We start from the raw sequence: 17,010 nt of genomic DNA, 5'->3' as shown, positions 1-17,010 counted from the left end.
TGAAGGCACAAAATCGAAAAGCAGCCTGTGCACAAGGCCTGGACGTGACTGTTGGTTTTGGTGGCTGAGAAGCAGTCAGAAACATTCTCAGAAGAGAATTCCTGGGAAAATCAAACAAGGTCTGTCCCCCTTCCTGGCCGCATGATGGCGCACGAACCCCACTCACTGACAGCTCAGGTGCTGGGGTGGAGCCAGGAGCCAGGCAGCTGGAGGGAGGGGGCTCCTGTTCATGGTATTGAGCCAGCAGGCTTGAGGGAGCTTGTCACTGGTTCCCATCGATTGTGCAGTGGCCACCATGGGAACTTCCCCACTGAGGAGCTAGTCTTGCCCTAATGATTTTATGGCTTTCAGAGAGCACCTTCCAAAGGCTCAGGGGAGTGGTTCTGATCCTAGTGTCATCCTAGCTGTGCTCTGGGCAACTGCAAGTCCAAAATTGAAACACTCTGGAACTTTGCCATTTTGGAAGGATGTCACTCTCTTACCTAAATGGAGCATAACTGGGGACATCAGCAAAGGGAGGTTGCTTCCCTATGGGGAGCAATTGTTCTGTGACTTTAAGCCAAAATTATATCCTGAGGCCAAAACCTTGAAATTGTAGCTCCATTCACATTAATTAAAATAGTACTGGGAGTTTTTATGGAGAATATGCATACAGACTTGGAAAAAATCTAAATTAACCAATTATTGATTCCTCTGCCACTATGTATGGATGGTTGGGGTTAGAGTTCACAATGATATCAATTGCCCTCAAGAGAATTATGTATCTAGTTAAGGAAAATACTAAAAAGAACAAGCATTTATTGAATGTTTACTGTGTGCTAGGCACTGTGCTAGGTGCTTGATATGCGTTATATTTTTTTAGTCCTTATAAGAGTCCTATGACATAGGTATAGGTATTAACTCAGAGAGGTTAAGTAACTTGTTCAAGATCACACAGCTAGTAATGGAGGAACGCTGTCCATATTCAGATATGTCTAACACCTAGTCCTGTGATCATAACCTCCCTACCCAGAGACACCTTAAGAGACATGGGGCACTATTTGGAGGTCCAAAATCCTGAATGCAGCCAGCCAGGGACTTCAAGAGTGAGGAGACACATTTTCTGAAGATGTCACTTCCTATTTCTTCCCTCCTTTGTTTCTGCTGCCTGTAGACACCCCGTGGTGCTCCCCCATCAAGGTGAAGTACGGGGATGTGTACTGCAGGGCCCCTCCAGGAGGATACTACAAAACAGCCCTGGGAACCAGGTGTGACATTCGCTGCCGGAAGGGCTACGAGCTGCATGGCTCTTCCCAGCTGGTCTGCCAGTCAAACAAACGGTGGTCCGACAAGGTCATCTGCAAGCGTGAGTAGTCCAGCCCCATGTGGGGTCCCCAGGGCCAATCAGAGTCAAAGTTCTTTTGCTCTGAGATCAGGGCTTTTTACTGAACATTCTGTGGTCTTTGATGAGAAAAACTCCCCTTGTGAGCAGAAGTCAGAGGGTTTCTAAGATATGGCGGAAGTGAGATGACACCTTTCAGACAGACGGGTGTGATCGGCTATTTAGGAAAGGGAAAGAGAACAGAGGTTTTGTTAAGCCAGCGGTTAATGTTTGTTCAGTAAGTGCTGGACCCTGAAAAGGTGTTGGGATGTAGAAACAAATAGGACACACACAGGCTGTGCCATCAAAGGCATCACAGGATAGCATCAGAGACAGCAGGGCAGAGATGTAAACAGTGGAATGAGTACATGAATGGTGCTAAGTCAGGGACTCATGGTAGCGGAGGCAAGAAGTGTTCTCCCAAGGAGTGGGCTTGGGGAGACCGGGAGAGTCACTGAAGAGTGATGCTTATTCCAGGAAAGGGAGCGTGCCCCAGGGGAGAAGACTGGAAGAGCATTTCAGGGGCTGACTTTTAGCTTCATGAAAAGTCACATCTCATTTGGGAAATTGCAAGTGGTACAGCACTGTTGAAGCACTTTTTAGATGCCATTGTTATTCAAAACAGCCACCATTTATTGAGCACCTATTGTGTGCCAAGCATTTCACATACATTCAATTTTTGCAACAGTGCTATGGATATGGGTGCCATTACTTTAACTTTATTTTTGGGGAACCCGAGGCTCAGGGCTGTAGCCATGTGATCCAGCCTATGCAGACTATGCAACTGAGTGTCTATAGTGGGCACTTGCGGTGCTTCACTCAGATCTCCCTGGATGCCCTTTACCAGTTCTCTGTGTCCATCTCCCAGCTTCTGAGTGCTTTACTCTTAATGGCTTGCACCTTCGATCTTCTTCAGAGGAAGCAGAGGCCCTGCTCCTTCAGGGGACTGCTCTCTTTATTCTGACAGGGACAGCATCCCCACGGGCAGCCTGTAGCTACCCCCATACTGAGTGGTAAAGGATTAATGAAAGCCCAGCTTCCTCGCCTGGAGGCGGGATGGACCGGTGTCATTCATGCTCCAGAGCTCCCTTGTGGGAGGAGGCTGAGGCTGACTTTGCCTGAGATCCCACCTTGTCCGGTTTCCTCACTTCCTCTGTGTTGCTTCCCCCGCCCCTAACTGGTCGCCCCTGGGAGCACTTTCTTATAAATCACTTGAACACAAATCCTTGTCTCAAGGTCTTCTTCTGAGGAACTCAGCCTGAGACAGCGGCTTAGCTGGGATGCCAACCCAAGCCAGTCTGATGTGAAACTTTGTGTCCCTTCTGTGTGACGTGCAACCATCCATTGTTTCTCTAATTCTATCCATTATATTTCAATGAACTTTTCACCCTATGCTTTCAGAGTTTCTGGACTCTGAAACTCTAGGGACAAAAACTAAGAAATGCTGAATATCTGGTTTTCTCTTTTTCAGAAAAGCGATGTCCTACCCTTGCCATGCCGGCAAACGGAGGGTTCAAGTGTGTAGATGGTGCCTACTTTAACTCCCGGTGTGAGTACTATTGCTCACCAGGATACACACTGAAAGGGGAGCGGACGGTCACGTGTATGGACAACAAGGCCTGGAGTGGCCAACCAGCCTCCTGTGTTGGTAAGAAAATATCACAGCCTTCAGGAGGGACAAACTTTGGAAAGAGCAGGGGGTGTTCATACAGTGGATTTTAAAGGAAGCATCGGCATCCCGTGTGTAAAGCATAGGCACCCAGCTTTGCTTTCAGTAGCTCTCTTCATCCCTAGTCCTCTGGCTCGGCCCAGACCTAACCTGTCTCTATCCTAGAGCTGACTGCACAGCTGATGACTTTCATCTGATGTTTGTCTCTTTCATGGCTTGCTTGTTATTGAGGCAGCTGCAGGCTGGCAGGGGTAGGGCATGTTCCTGCTGCTTTAGTTCAGGGATCTGCCCTGTAGCATGGGCCAGTTGCTGACATTTGCAGGACAGTCCTGCAGAGAGCATCTAGGTGGCTTTCAGCCCACAGATGTAGTTCCTTTTTCGTGGACTCTGGTAGTCAGCAAGCGCTCAGTTTGCTAAGCTGGAAGGGATTTGGATATTTCACCTTGCTCTGAGTTTGTTGAGCAATGGTTCTTACTGTGTGGTCCTGGGAGCAGCAGCAGCAGCATCACCTGGGAACTCTTTAGAAATGCAAATTGTGCCTCCCCACCCCCTCAGACCTGCTGAATCCAAACTCTGGGAGTGGGGCGCAGCACTTTGTGCTCTAATGAGCCCTCCAGGGCATTCTGAAGTGCTTAAAGAGAGAGCCACTGATCTAAGGCAGTGCTCCTCGAGCCTGGGAATCGTGTTAAAAATGCAGATTCTAATACAGCAGGCCTGGGGTGGGGCCTGGGATTGTGCCAGACCGTGCTCTAAGGCAAGGGTTCCGAACCTCGGCACAGTAGACATTTGGGGCCACATAATTATTTGTTGTGAGGTCCTGTCCTTTACACTGTAGGATGCTTAGCAGATCCTTGGCTTTTACCCACTAGATTCCAGTAACATCTCCGCCTCCCAAGTTGTGACAACCAAAAACGTCTCCAGACATTGTCAAATGTCTCCTGGAGGGAGGGGGAGAGTAAGAAGAAAAATCACCCCCCCATACTGAGAAGCACTGGCCTGGGGGCAGTGGCTCCCCACCCTGGCTGCTCACTAGAATCACCTGAGTGCCTTTTAAACCTAGCCGTGCCTTGGTCCTGCCCTAGAGATTGTGACTCAGTTAGCCTGATGTAGGACAGCTGGAGGAGGCAAGTGGCATTATAAAAACTTCCCAGGTGGTTTTGATGTGCAGCTAAGATCCAGGACCATTGTCTGAGGGCAGCGGATCTCAGTGTGGTCCCCTGACCAGCAGCATCAGCATCACCTGAGAACTTGATCCCAGCCCGGCTCCAGACCAGCGGTATTAGAAACTCTGGGGTGGGGCCTAGCAATCTGCATTTCCAGGCCCTCCAGGGGATTCTGATGCTCTAAAGTTTGAGAACCTGCCTTAGAAGATCAAATCTGGGAAGAAGTTTAGTACCTTTCTACTCAAAATAGTGCCCTCTGATCAGCAGCATTAGCACCAGCAGGAAGCTTCTTAGAAATGTGGAATCTTGGGACCCATCCCAAACCTGGCAGACCAAAATCTAAATTTTAAGAAGATCTCCAGGGGATTCCTATGCCCTTTAGATGTTGAGGCAGACTGCTCTAGGACAGTGGTTTTCAACTTGGGCTGCCATTTAAATCTGAATCTCTGGGGCCCTGGTATTTTTCTGAAGCTCCCCCAAGTCGTTGAGAAACCTGTCCCAGGGGATCATTTACTCATAAACTGTTAGGGCTTCCAGGACTCACCCTTACAGAGCATTCTAGTCCAATCCCTCATTCTACAGATGAGGCCTCAGAGGTCTATGCTCAAGGTTGCATAGAGCCAAGCCTATGTTTCCAGGCTTTCAGGCCCAAAGTCCCTGAATCCAGGGAGAGCTCTGGCACTGAGGTGCTAAGGCAGCTGGCCTTGGAAGCCTGGCTCCTGTCCTGCTGGGATCTGCCCATCCTCCAGAAAACTGTTCAGCTCAGTCTGCTAATGTGCTTTACCCCTGCCCCCCCCCAGTATTCCTTCCTGATTGCTCAGTGTCTGGGACAGATACTTCAGGATTAAGACTGAAATTGGATGCTACCCTCTGGGGTCGGATGTGCAACAACTTCGCTGGCCTCAGTCCCAGTGGTGTTTTCATGATGGCACCACTGTTCACCGTCTTCTCTAGCAGCACCAGCCATTCTCACTCTACAGTTATGTGGTTAATGGCCTATAGCCAAGGGACCTGGCCCAAGATGTGATCAAAACCCTTCTGAGTTTTATATCAGAGTCACAGCCTGGACCTTACGTTGTATCCATTTGATGAGAGCAACAGGTCCAAATAATTACCCAGATGACTGACTCAGATTTATCCTGGGCTTCTTTTTTCCTAGGAGTTAGATAGGAGTTTGTATTGGTCAGTATTTGGGAAAACAGAAACCAGTCTAGGTATTTCAAACAGAGGGGAACTTGATGCAGGGTAATGGTTACAAAAACATAGGGAGAGCTAGAGGAAAAACACTGTTACCGGAGATTAGTTAGAGCAGAAAGCCATGCCAACCAAGGGCTGGAGGAGCAAAAGTGGGATAGTAGTGTTACCCAAAGTCCATAAGCCCACCTGTGATCCTGACACATCTGTAAATGAAGTCAGGAGCCCACACTCCTGTTGATATTTCAGAAGCCCAGGAAGCCCTCCCCATGAAGCTCCGACTAGAAGCATAATGGTGTCCACCTTCTTCCTGCCTTCTATTCTCATGAGAGTGCCTCTTGGCAAATCTATCTGGCACCCCGCTGGCAAAAGAAGTCTGGGAAATGTAATTTTGACACTATTAGTCCAGGTGGTAAAGGGGAGATTATAGAAAAACAGCACCAACAGAGTATTTGGCACAGCAACCATTTCCCAAGGTTTGAGATATTTCCCCCTGAATCATTGTAGTTCTCAGTGAAAAGAAGACTGAAGAGCAGTCCTCGTCAACTGGTGCAGGTAGAATGGTGCTGAGGCTGTGAACTCTGGACATGCTCCTCTTGAAGGACCTAAGGCCAGATGCTCAGGTCAGAAGGGCCCCTCACAGATAATGCGTTCATTATCCCCCCTGTGACTTGGTATGTGCAAGCTAGCTCTTCAAAACAACCCCCCAAATTTTTGAATCTCTTTTACCACACATTGGAGGGGGCAGAGGGGAGGGGAGGAAGGAGATGCTGAAAAATCTTTCTGCTAAGCAAGCATTGGCAAAGAGTTCTCTAGGGATCATACTGTCCAGATGTCCAGATTGTGTGCAACAGTGGAAAGAAAATGCTGATTGTTCTCAAAAAGCAACAAGCATGTCTGAAGCTGGACCAGATGGGCCTGGAACCTTTCCAGAGGGAGAAAGAAAGAACTAAGAAATGAACCCCAATTTCAAGGGATCTATCTTAGAGTTTGCCAGGACAAGGTTCAGGCATATTTAGGGGCGGGGAGTTGTGCATGCATTTAAGTGGGAGTGGCAAAAAGGGGACCAGTGAGCCACAAGAGAGCATAGAGCCCCCAGGAAAAAGAGAGAAATAGACAAAGCAAGCGGGCAATTCTTTCTTCGATTTTGGTGACAGATAAGCTAGAATTTGTATCCAGTGCATTTTGCTCCAGGGATGTCATTGACTCTTTCGTATTTCAATATATTAAATTAGTTTAATAACTGTGTGTGTTGGCAGGGCTACGGGGCCCTTGAGCGTAACTTAGAGCCTCAGCCTATTTAAGGAGCTGACACATGGTGGCTGAGTAGTTCCGAGATTTCCACATAACCTTGAATGGTGCATCTTGGCCAGAGCTGTGCTGAGTGCTGAGAAAATTGTCCCAGTTCTCTTCCAGACCCGGAGGAAAGAGAGAACACTGGGCTTACTTTTGACTCTGAGGTGGTCAGTTCTGTGGTCTGGCTAATTTGAAAGTGCCACGAGTTAAAATTAATTCTCTTATACAGACCACACTCTGGCAGTGGACTCAAATCCATGGTTATTTCTGAAACAGACATAGATAGAAATAAGTCAATGGAGGAGAAAAAGCATACTGTAAATTGAAGAAGGGTAAGATATTTAAAGAGCCACAACTTCCATTGATATAAAAAAAATAAACTTTAGAATGTAACAACTATTGTTTGGGAGGCTATTTCTTCTTTCTTTCCATTTTTAGTTATTTTTGGTTACATCGGCATTTAGATAGACAATGGACAGTTAGAATTACAAGTCCTCATCTAGAGACCAGATTTTGAGTAGATGCATGATCTCTCCTTTAGACCAACACTTTTTCCTAGGCCAAAAGAGGAAGAGAAAAAAATTAAGGAAAGTTAAAAAACCATGGACAATGAAAACTCAGCAAATATCTTTTGACATGCTGAGAGCCCCATTTAGTTGTTTTAACAAAGGACAGTGTACAAACAAACTTGGTTTTTGGCATAGCTCGCTGCTTGTTTTCTACTTCCTACGGAGTAGAACAGATGGAGAGTTAACACAAATGAAATTCTGGAATGAAAAACCTCTGAGATTTAAGATGTGCAAATTGATGGAATCTGCTTTCCCAACTATCTGACAGCTAGGTTTACCCAGTGTCCCATAGGGAAGGTTTCTGGGCTGCGCTGCATGATTTCCAGAGATTCAGTTGAATATACAAATGTCGTGGGACAAAGAATAAATTTATCAGTACATTGTTGTAGATTATCTTAAATTATGCTAAATTTTTCCTGGGTTGGAAAATACACATTCTTTTGCAAACTTTCAGGAAGCTAGCTTCAGCTTTGAAACAACTTGATTGATTGAGATACTGATCCACTTTTTACCTGGCATGATTTTGTTAGTACAAACTGAACAGGTAAACTTTGAGTGGCCCTCTCTAATAAAAACATATCACCAATGAATTTTTAGTTGGGCATCTTTCTGATGAAGATGGTGACTTTTAATTGTGGGATTTATTGCTTTCCTTCTTGCCTCTTTTGTCCATTGGAGAAAGTTTTCCAATATCTTATATGCTACTAATATCTTAGATGGCACTTCCCACAGGTATCACACTCTAGCTAGGGAAGCAAACAGTTGGGCAAGTTTTCAGTGTCCAGGTTTGTTCTGCCTTTGACAGTCATTCCCTTCCTGTGCCCCATGAAGTGATCGCTTCCTTCCTCCATCACCAACTTCAAACTATTTTATATTTGTATCAGTAATTGATTGCCGCACAACAGACCACCCAAAACTTAGTTGCTTCAAACAACCATGTCTTTGCTTGTGGTTGTTTGGGTTGGGAATTTGAGCAGGGCTCGGTGGAGACAGCTCATCGCTGTTGCACATAGTAATGACCGAGGTGACTGACTAGGGCTGAAGGATCCACAGTGGCTTTCCGCACAGGTCGGACTTCTCCCGCGGAGGTGGCTGTACTGGCTGGAGTTTGGCTGAGTCTCTTCCTCCTTTCATAATTTCTCATCATCTCCACATGACTTCTCTGGTCAGATAATTGGACTTCCTTAGATGGCAGCTGGCTTCCAAGACAGCCAAAGTAGAAGGTGTCGGACTCTTTAAGAGCCTAGGCCTGGGTCTGGCATAGGGTCACTTCCCTTGCATTCTATTAGTCAAAACAAGTCACAAGACTGGCACAGATTCAAAGGGAGGGGAAATAGGCTCCACATCTTGGTAGCAGGAGCTGCATGTATATAAGGGAATTATGGGAAGCCATCTTTGCAAAGAATTCACCACAGTATTCTTTGTTAGAAATCAGTGCTTGGAAATCATTAGTGAAATACATCTTGGGAGATGTTATACAAGATGCTATGTAGGAGTAATTTGAAAAAACAGGTGTGATCAGGTACTATTAACAAGGCCAAAATAATAATGCTTTAAACAAGATAGAAGTTCCCTTCTCATATAAACGTTTGTGCTTAAGCAGTCCAGGGCAGTGTCCTAGGTCCCAACTCCTTCTCACTTGTTGTTCCTCCATCCCCAGCTTGCAGCTTTCATCTCACAGTCTAAGATGGCTGCTTCAGCTCCCCACCACATCCACGTTCAAACCACGGTGGAGGAGGAAGGAAAAAGAGGAGGCTACACCCCCACCTTTTTTAAAGCACAGCCCAGAAGTTGCACACGTCACTTTTTCTCACAACCCATTAGTGGAACCCATCACATGGCCACATCTAACTTCAAGGGAGTCTGGGAAATGTAGTCTTTATTCTGGAAGGCCAAAGGCCCAGGCAAACTTCTTTTGCTATAACAGAAGGGGGATCAGATAGCAGTTGAAGGACCGCCAGCCTCTGCCACATTGACTATACAGATTGAGAGCAAGTTGGTGTGAAAGATCAAGGGGTAAAAGAAGTGAGAGAAGCAGCAGTTAAAAAGCCAGTTTGAATGGGATATGTAGGAAGGCAGAGAGGAAAGGGCATTAAATGGAGTCTGTTTGCTGTGAGGAGCTGTGACATTGCTTGACTTGGGATAAGAATATCATCTTGCCTTAGGATGAGGTAGAGAGGAGGGACCCCACAGCGGGTCAGGCAGTCTCAGATAGAAGTTACTGTCATGTTCTGAAGTGCCTATTAATCATATCTCTGACAGTCATCTTCAAACACAGATTTCCACTGGAAAACACTAAGCAAACATTTTAGGATGCAGGAAATTTATTGCCTTAGTTTAAAAGGTTTTTGTTTCTTGTTACCTGTTGGCCAGGACATTGTCCTGTTGAACCTCTACTATTTCTTACCACCTACCTGGTTAGACATGTTAAGGATTCCCAAGTACATTGTTCAGCTTTTTAGAGAAATAGTAGTTGATACAGTACGGTATATTTGTTTCTGATATTTTATATGTAGAGAGGAAACTAGAGCGCAGAGAAAGGAGACAGTTTGTCAGATGTCTCCAATGAATGGGGCAGAGGCCAAGATTTTCACAATTTCAGGGTTTCCACACAATAACTGTCTCTGTGGGCATCCTGACTCAACAGGGAATCGTAATTATGTTTCTATAGTAACTTTGTTCATTTCATTCATGGAAATTTATGATAACTTATAAAAAGCCATGATGACCACGGCTGTGTAATAATAGGCTTAGGTTTCTGGAGCATCTGCTGAAGGGCAGGCCAGCTGTCTCATTAGCTGAAAGAGACGGCATGATGCTTAGGATGCAACAGAATCCAGTCCTGCTGCTCTTCTTCACGGATTTATGGGGACGCTGTAGCAGGCTACCACAGAGGAATGTGTGCGCAGAGGCTGGAGGAAAACACTAGCAGCAGGCAGACACACAGAAGTGTTTGGCTTATTAAAATAATTTAAAAATATGTCTTAAAATCCCAGACCACAAAGAAATTCCAAAAGAGAGGAAATGCTTTCCAGTCTCTAAATGGGGATGATAATAACAATACTCAGTCTAGTGGGCGGTTGTGAGAATTCAATGAAATAATGCAGGGGTAGTACTTAGCATGGGGTGGGCATGTAGGAGGGTTCAGTAAGTATTAGCTCTTATTTTTAGTGATCTGTTTCTTCTTGTTTCTGGTTTGGAAGAGCACTGCTTCTGAAAAACTGAGTCAGTTTCAACTAATCATTATTAGCTGGGCAGGGACTGCCTTTGGGAAGCTCTGAGACTCTTTACCCAGATAACCTAATTTGGAGCGTGTTTGTTCACACTGTCAACACATCTAGTTGATACAGAAAACAACCCAGTATATCATCCAGATGTTTAGTTTACATGACAGAGACTAAGAGTATCTCTTCACTCTGACAATGTTGCTCCAAGAAAATTTGGTAACACAATGTAATTTTACATCGAAATCTCTCTCCTCAGCCCCTCCCCTTTTGCTTTAAATTTTTAAAAAATAAATATACTTTCTATGATTAGTGCCAGCTATATTTGACCAGCAGGGGGCAGGTATTGTATACTTGTCTTTCTGATTCGCCCAAAGCTGTGAAATGTTTATCTGAATTATCAAAGTATGTCTTGTATCACCTATCATATTAAAAAAAAAAGGATTAAAAACTCAACAACTGAAAATAGACACCTTGAATGCATTTAAACCAGCTTCCGTTTCATCATAACATTTATATCCTTTATTTTATCACTTCTACAAAGCATATTTTTTCACATTTTAATATCCCTGAAATTGGGATGCATCTCACAATTAATAGTGACTCAGATTCAATAAAATATGGTAGTTATTCAATTTAAGATTAGAGTATTACGGCTGTAAGTTCACACTCCATTGAAGCATGACATAGAATGAAAATGAATTTGGATAGCTGAAGGCAAAATTATTTAACGAATTATTCGTAATTTCTTACCCTAAATAAAATGAGAAGTTATTAGACAAGACATGGGAGAAAGTATCTGAAGACTTGACTTGGTACATTTAGTCTCTCAAAGATGTTTGTGATTCAGAATCAAATGACGTTTCATTTTCATTCAGTTTGTAGCAGCACTTAATAACTATCAGTTGATATGTAAAGCGATGCAAATCTAAGTTGTTAATTTGCTGTGCCTTCTTTAAATACATTCTCACTCTGTTCAGAATCATCAGGTGGAATTTGCAAACGTTTGAACTCCCCCTGCTTGTGATTTCACTTTACTATAATAAGATGAAATCCAACCCAGGGAGGAATTGACATCTCATTTATATCTAGCTTTGCTTATTGACCCATCTTAATAGTGAGAGGGCAGAAATTCTGTTACCACGTAGAGAAACTACTTGGGGAAATTTGGGAGGCCTTTGGAAGGCCAGAGCCAAGGAAAAACTGTTGTCCCCAAACACAAAACCATAGATGTGGTCCAATGGCAGTTGGAGGGGAGAGTGGACCCAGACAGACCAGCGTTTGTTTTAAGATACTGAGGACTATATTGGGAACAGGCAGAGCCAGAGGAGGGAGAGCTTGTTCCAGGGGTAAGTGCTCTGCTTGGGTTATAATTCACACTATCACTATCTACATGGCCTTAAATAAATCACTTAACCTCTTTGAGCCTCAGTTTCCACATTTGTAAAATGAGTGTTGGGTGGCTCCTTTAAGCCTCCATAACATTTACTTGTACCTCACCTGGAGCAGTGCCATTTTCTACCTTGCGTCATAATTCATATGTGGCAACATAATCTCCCTAATAGACTATAAGCTCTTTGAGGAGCACATGATTCTCTTGCCTTTGTGTACCCCCAAACCCAGCAGTTGGAATGATGCCTTGAGTAAGGCAGGCACTCACTAAAGATTCGTTGCTTTGTAGTGAATGGAACTAGGTGACAGCTCAGGTACCTTTCTCTAGTGTTCTGTGATGCTGTCTGTAAAGCAGGAGGGACTCGCTATAACTGAGTGACTTCTAGCTGGGTAACTGCCATATTGCCAAGTCAGTAGGCAGAGTTTGGAAACATGGGGAGGAAGTTGGTATAGCTAATAAATTACGCCACAAGACACCTAGCAAGGCCAGGTAATTGCAGGTTTAGCCATGCTCATGTGAGTGCTCAATCTTCAAAACTCAGCAGGAGAGAAGGGGCAAGATGAAGGGAAGGAAGAGAAAAACAGAGGGGTGAACAAACCCTTCAAAAATGGGGAACCACCTAGAGCTTCTGGCATGTCAAACGCAGGATGTTGAATCCCAAGTTGATAAGATATTTCTTGATGATGGTGAGAATACTCTGGTTATATTTCCAGATATGGAACCACCTAGAATCAAGTGCCCAAGTGTGAAGGAACGCATTGCTGAACCCAATAAGCTGACAGTCCGGGTGTCCTGGGAGACCCCTGAGGGAAGAGACACAGCAGATGGCATTCTAACTGAGTAAGTGCAGCTTGGCAGCTGGCATGATGTTGCCTCTTTTATGTGAGACATTTACTACCTAGAGAGGGGCAGTGTGTCTATGCTGGTCTGTTTCTGTGTTCAGACTCAGGACCACACTCTTTCAGCTAATCCTCGTTCATGCTTCATTTTTCTCCACAGTCATCCTCACCATCTGACTTACTATGTATTTGACTTATGTATTTGTTTATTGCCTGTCTCCACTACAGTATGTTTACTGCCACATCCCTAATGCCCAGAACCATGCCTAGCACATGGTTGGTACTCAGCAAATATTTGTTGAAGGAAAGAAGGGAAGTAGGAAGAGGTGGTGGGAAGAAGAGGGACAGGAAGAGGAAGCCAGCTGGTTCATTCAGGGATAGGATCACCCCCATCGCCTGCCCACAGGGCTCCTACTCATGCCCCCAGGCCTTACTAAGCTGTCACCTCCCTGGGTGGCCTCTGTGTCTCCCATGTGGAGCCAGATGCTGTCCCCCTTGTGCTCTGCGAGTATGGTTTAGTGCAGAACTTTCCACTACTTTTTTTTTTTTTTTTTGGCACCTGCTTCTTTCAAAACTTTGGATTTTTAATTTATTTTTTAAAACTGTGACCACATTAAACGTTTACAGAATAAGCTTATAAAATAAGAGAAAATGTCTTCTGCCTTCTTCCCCATCCCAACCCCATTCTCCGGACCAAGTGCATTAATAGTTTGACATACATCCAAAATGTTTTTAAAAACGTGTGGTTCCCATTGCTGAAGTTTAGCTGCATGTCGTTCTAATCCAGCATCTGGGCCTGTACCCTTGCGGCTCTTTGGTTGGCCTCCACGTTCCCTGAAGGCCACTACTTCATGTCAGCACATTCACATCCATGCCTTAAAGTTCATGGCCCTGTTAGACCTCCCCACTGAGTTTCCATCTATGGACAAAGGATACCTTTGACTTACCTCCTGGTGAGTCATGTAGCAGGGAAAGACTTTCTAGAATCCTATCAAACCCGGGCTATGCAAGAGAAAACATTTTTAAGCAATTATTAGCAATAACAGAACATCTACTAGGAAGGGGTTGAGTCTCACCGTTAGCAGGACATTTTGTTCCTGTCCTGATAATTTTCTCCCAGTGTACCATCTAAATAATATTACTAATTGTGTTCCTCCTTGTAACTCCTCAAAGATAAAGTTCAAACTTCATTAAGAAAATTATTTATTTGATGTCACATATACATGTCCCAACCCCCTAAGGAGAAACTTTAGGCATTGGGATTAAAAAATAAGTCAAAATTGACATAATCAGGGATTGGGCCCAGATAGGAAAAGCAGAGAAAGTTCTAGCACCCCCTGCGGGCCCAAATTGCCAATGACTGCTTGGACTATATTCTCTAGTGATTTTCCTTACAGAAAATTGCCTCATCCTCCCAACAGTGAGCCAATTCAGGTCCCCTCTGGAACAAAGGTGGAATGGGAGGAAGACTTGGGTCCCGAGTTCTCAGCCTCCTCCACCCTCTGTTCTACCTTCCAGTGAGAAAAATGAATGTAAACTCCCCAGGAACTGGGGACTTGCATTTCTGGTCTCAAACTGCTCTTCCAAAACAGAGTAAAGCTCAGGAAATTCTATTCTTCAAGAAATCTTTGTTCTAGTCAAACTGGCTTAATGGTTGCCCCCGTGTATCACTGCGTCCTGTGCAGAGCGGGTGCTCAACAAATGCCCTAACAATGGTCTTTGATCATTAGGCCCACAATTGCCTAATTGTTGTTAGTCCCATAATGATCATCTTTGGTGTTTCTGGTTTTTTTCCTCCTTGAAGTGTTATTCTAAAAGGCCTCCCCCCAGGCTCAAATTTTCCAGAAGGAGACCACAAGATCCAGTACACAGTCTATGACAGAGCTGAGAACAAGGGCGTTTGCAAATTTCGAGTTAAAGTAAGAGGTAAGAATACTGCTTAATGGCTTTTTCCCCTCTTTACAAGAGCAAAGGGAGGCAGGCTCTCAAGCAGGAACCTCTGTGAGTGCGCACTGCCGTAGGGGTACTCCCTTCTTTGGATTAACCTCTGATGAGGCTAGGGGAAGTGTGCCATCTTAATGGCTGAATTTCACACCACAAATCCAGATGAGGTCAGTGTTGGCAGATTATTTCAGGAGTCCAAGGCAGCAGTAAACTAGTCTCACATGAGCCCACACCTGGCTGTCCTAGAAGACTATTATTTGATAACTTTTCCATCCCTGGGCTTGGGTGACCATCTAAAGCCTCCAAGTTCTTCCATAAAGGAGGCTAGGAGCCCCCTCGCTTGGGCCACCAGACCATGTTCTTGGTGTTCCAGAACTTTGGTCTGCCTGAAAAAAATGTTTTGAAAGATTTACTTTATACCTCATGGTTTGGGCAGCTAATTACTAACCATCTTTACTCTTCTGGGTTCAGCCTCCTCATCTAAAACACAGGGGGCTAAACCAGTTGATCTCAGTGGTCTCATTGGTATGAATAGTGACCATTCCAAGGCCCACCTGCTGGCCAGATAGCCATCCCTGCCTCCGTACTCACTTCACAGGCTGATATAGAAGCCTGATTACAAAACTGGTACCTCTGAGCCCTCACCTTTCCTGGTTACTCTGTGGGGGGGAGGCTCAGCACTGAGACCCCTCTGGGCTTGTGTCCCTATAGTTAGACGCTGCGGCAAACTCAACGCTCCGGAGAACGGTTACATGAAGTGCTCCAGCGACGGTGATAATTACGGAGCCACTTGTGAGTTCTCCTGCATCGGTGGCTACGAGCTACAGGGTAGCCCTGCTCGAGTATGTCAGTCCAACTTGGCTTGGTCTGGCACGGAGCCCACCTGTGCAGGTATGTGTGCAGCCCTGTCTCTAGCCAACAGCAGACCCTGAAGCCCCCTTGGTTCTAGATTCCAGTAGAGGGAGGTAGGGTTTCATTCTACGCACTTGGAAAGGTTCAATGCCATCCCTCTTCATCCAATGGGTGAAAATGGTCCTTGGATCCCTGCTGCAGCTCACCTCGTCCACCCTCCTCCTTCGCCTCTGCCTGTCTTCTGATTTCTCTTTCACGTCCTCTTATGGAAGAAACTGGAGGTGAGAACCCGGGACTGGCCTTCAGTGACATTATGAAGCAGCAAAGTCTGTTCTAGTTACCCTTGTTCCTCCCTTCTACAAGGATCTTTTTTACAAAGCTAGTAAACTAGTGCATACAGACAATATAATGCCTGCTTTGCAGTGCTGGCTTGGAAGTCACACAGGCCTTGGGCATTCAGAATCTTTCTTCCTATGTCAAAGGAGGAAGATAATACCTACTATTAGAGTTGTTGTAGGGGTTAAATGAGGTCGTCCATTGAAGTGTGGAATAGAGCAGTGCCTGGCCCAGCGTAAGCCCTCAATACATGTCAGCTGTTATTACTGAGGAACAAAAATTGGGCTGGGTAGTGATAATAGTGTGAAATGTAGACCAGCTGGAAAATTCTGGACATACCTCTTATTTATATACTCCTGTTTTTGTCTCATTTCCTGGTCCTTTCTCATCTTTATGCTTTCCCTTTAATCCCAGCCATTCAGAGTTAGGTGAGAGAGAGAGAGACATGTACGTCATCAGCTAAATGCCTGAGGTTCCTCAGTTTCAAACATTAAAGTAGAAAGAACATACCTCCTTGCTTCCGGGTCTCACTTTCTGAGGCAGAGAGAATAAGGCCCCCAGCCCTGAGATATCCACATCCTAATCCCCAGAACCTGTGAATATATTACCTTATGTGGCAAAAGGGATGTTGCAGAGGTTATTAAGTTAAGGATTTTGAGATGGGCGGAGTAGCCTGGCTTGTCCAGGTGGGCCCAATGTAATCACAAGAATCTTTATAAGAGGGAGGCAGAACTGCTGTCAGAGAGCAAAAGATGATGGAAGCAGAAGTCAGAGAGAAGAGAGATGTCAAGATGTCAGGATGCTTTCCTGCTGGCTTTGAAGATGGAGGAAGGGCCATGAGCCAAGGAATGCAGGTGGCCTCTAGATGCTGCAAAAGTCAGGGAAACTTTCTCCCCTAGAGCATCTATAGGGAACACAGCCCTGCCAACATCTTGACTCTAGCCCAGTAAAACCCATTCCAAACTTCTGATTGCCAGGACTGTAAGAGAATACATTTGTGTGTGTTAATCCACTAAATTTGTGGTGATTTGTGACAGCAGCAAGAGGAAACTAATACACTTCTGCACTCTTTTTTTTTTTTGGTGAGGGAGATTGGCCCTGAGCTAACATCTGTGCCAATCTTCCTCTGTTTTGTATGTGTGATGCTGCCACAGCATGGCTTGATGCGTGG

At 45.1% G+C, this 17,010-nt stretch overlaps 1 protein-coding gene across 3 annotated transcripts in view; it reads left to right on the top strand.

Annotated features, from left to right (window-relative positions):
* The window catches only part of SRPX (sushi repeat containing protein X-linked), a 93,521-nt gene that overhangs the window by 51,830 nt on the left and 24,681 nt on the right, over positions 1-17,010 (top strand). For all 3 annotated transcript variants that reach the window (XM_070257795.1, XM_005614064.4, XM_005614065.4), the window contains 5 exons: positions 1,154-1,345; positions 2,832-3,008; positions 12,582-12,708; positions 14,512-14,633; positions 15,363-15,542. In XM_070257795.1, the coding sequence (XP_070113896.1) occupies positions 1,154-1,345; positions 2,832-3,008; positions 12,582-12,708; positions 14,512-14,633; positions 15,363-15,542 (798 nt within the window). The remainder of the gene's footprint in view (positions 1-1,153; positions 1,346-2,831; positions 3,009-12,581; positions 12,709-14,511; positions 14,634-15,362; positions 15,543-17,010) is intronic.

The sequence above is a fragment of the Equus caballus genome, chromosome X (assembly GCF_041296265.1).
Source record: "Equus caballus isolate H_3958 breed thoroughbred chromosome X, TB-T2T, whole genome shotgun sequence".
Classification (NCBI taxonomy): Eukaryota; Metazoa; Chordata; class Mammalia; order Perissodactyla; family Equidae; genus Equus; species Equus caballus.
Note: the sequence above shows the minus strand (reverse complement) of the source record. Positions and strands in the feature narration are given on the sequence as shown.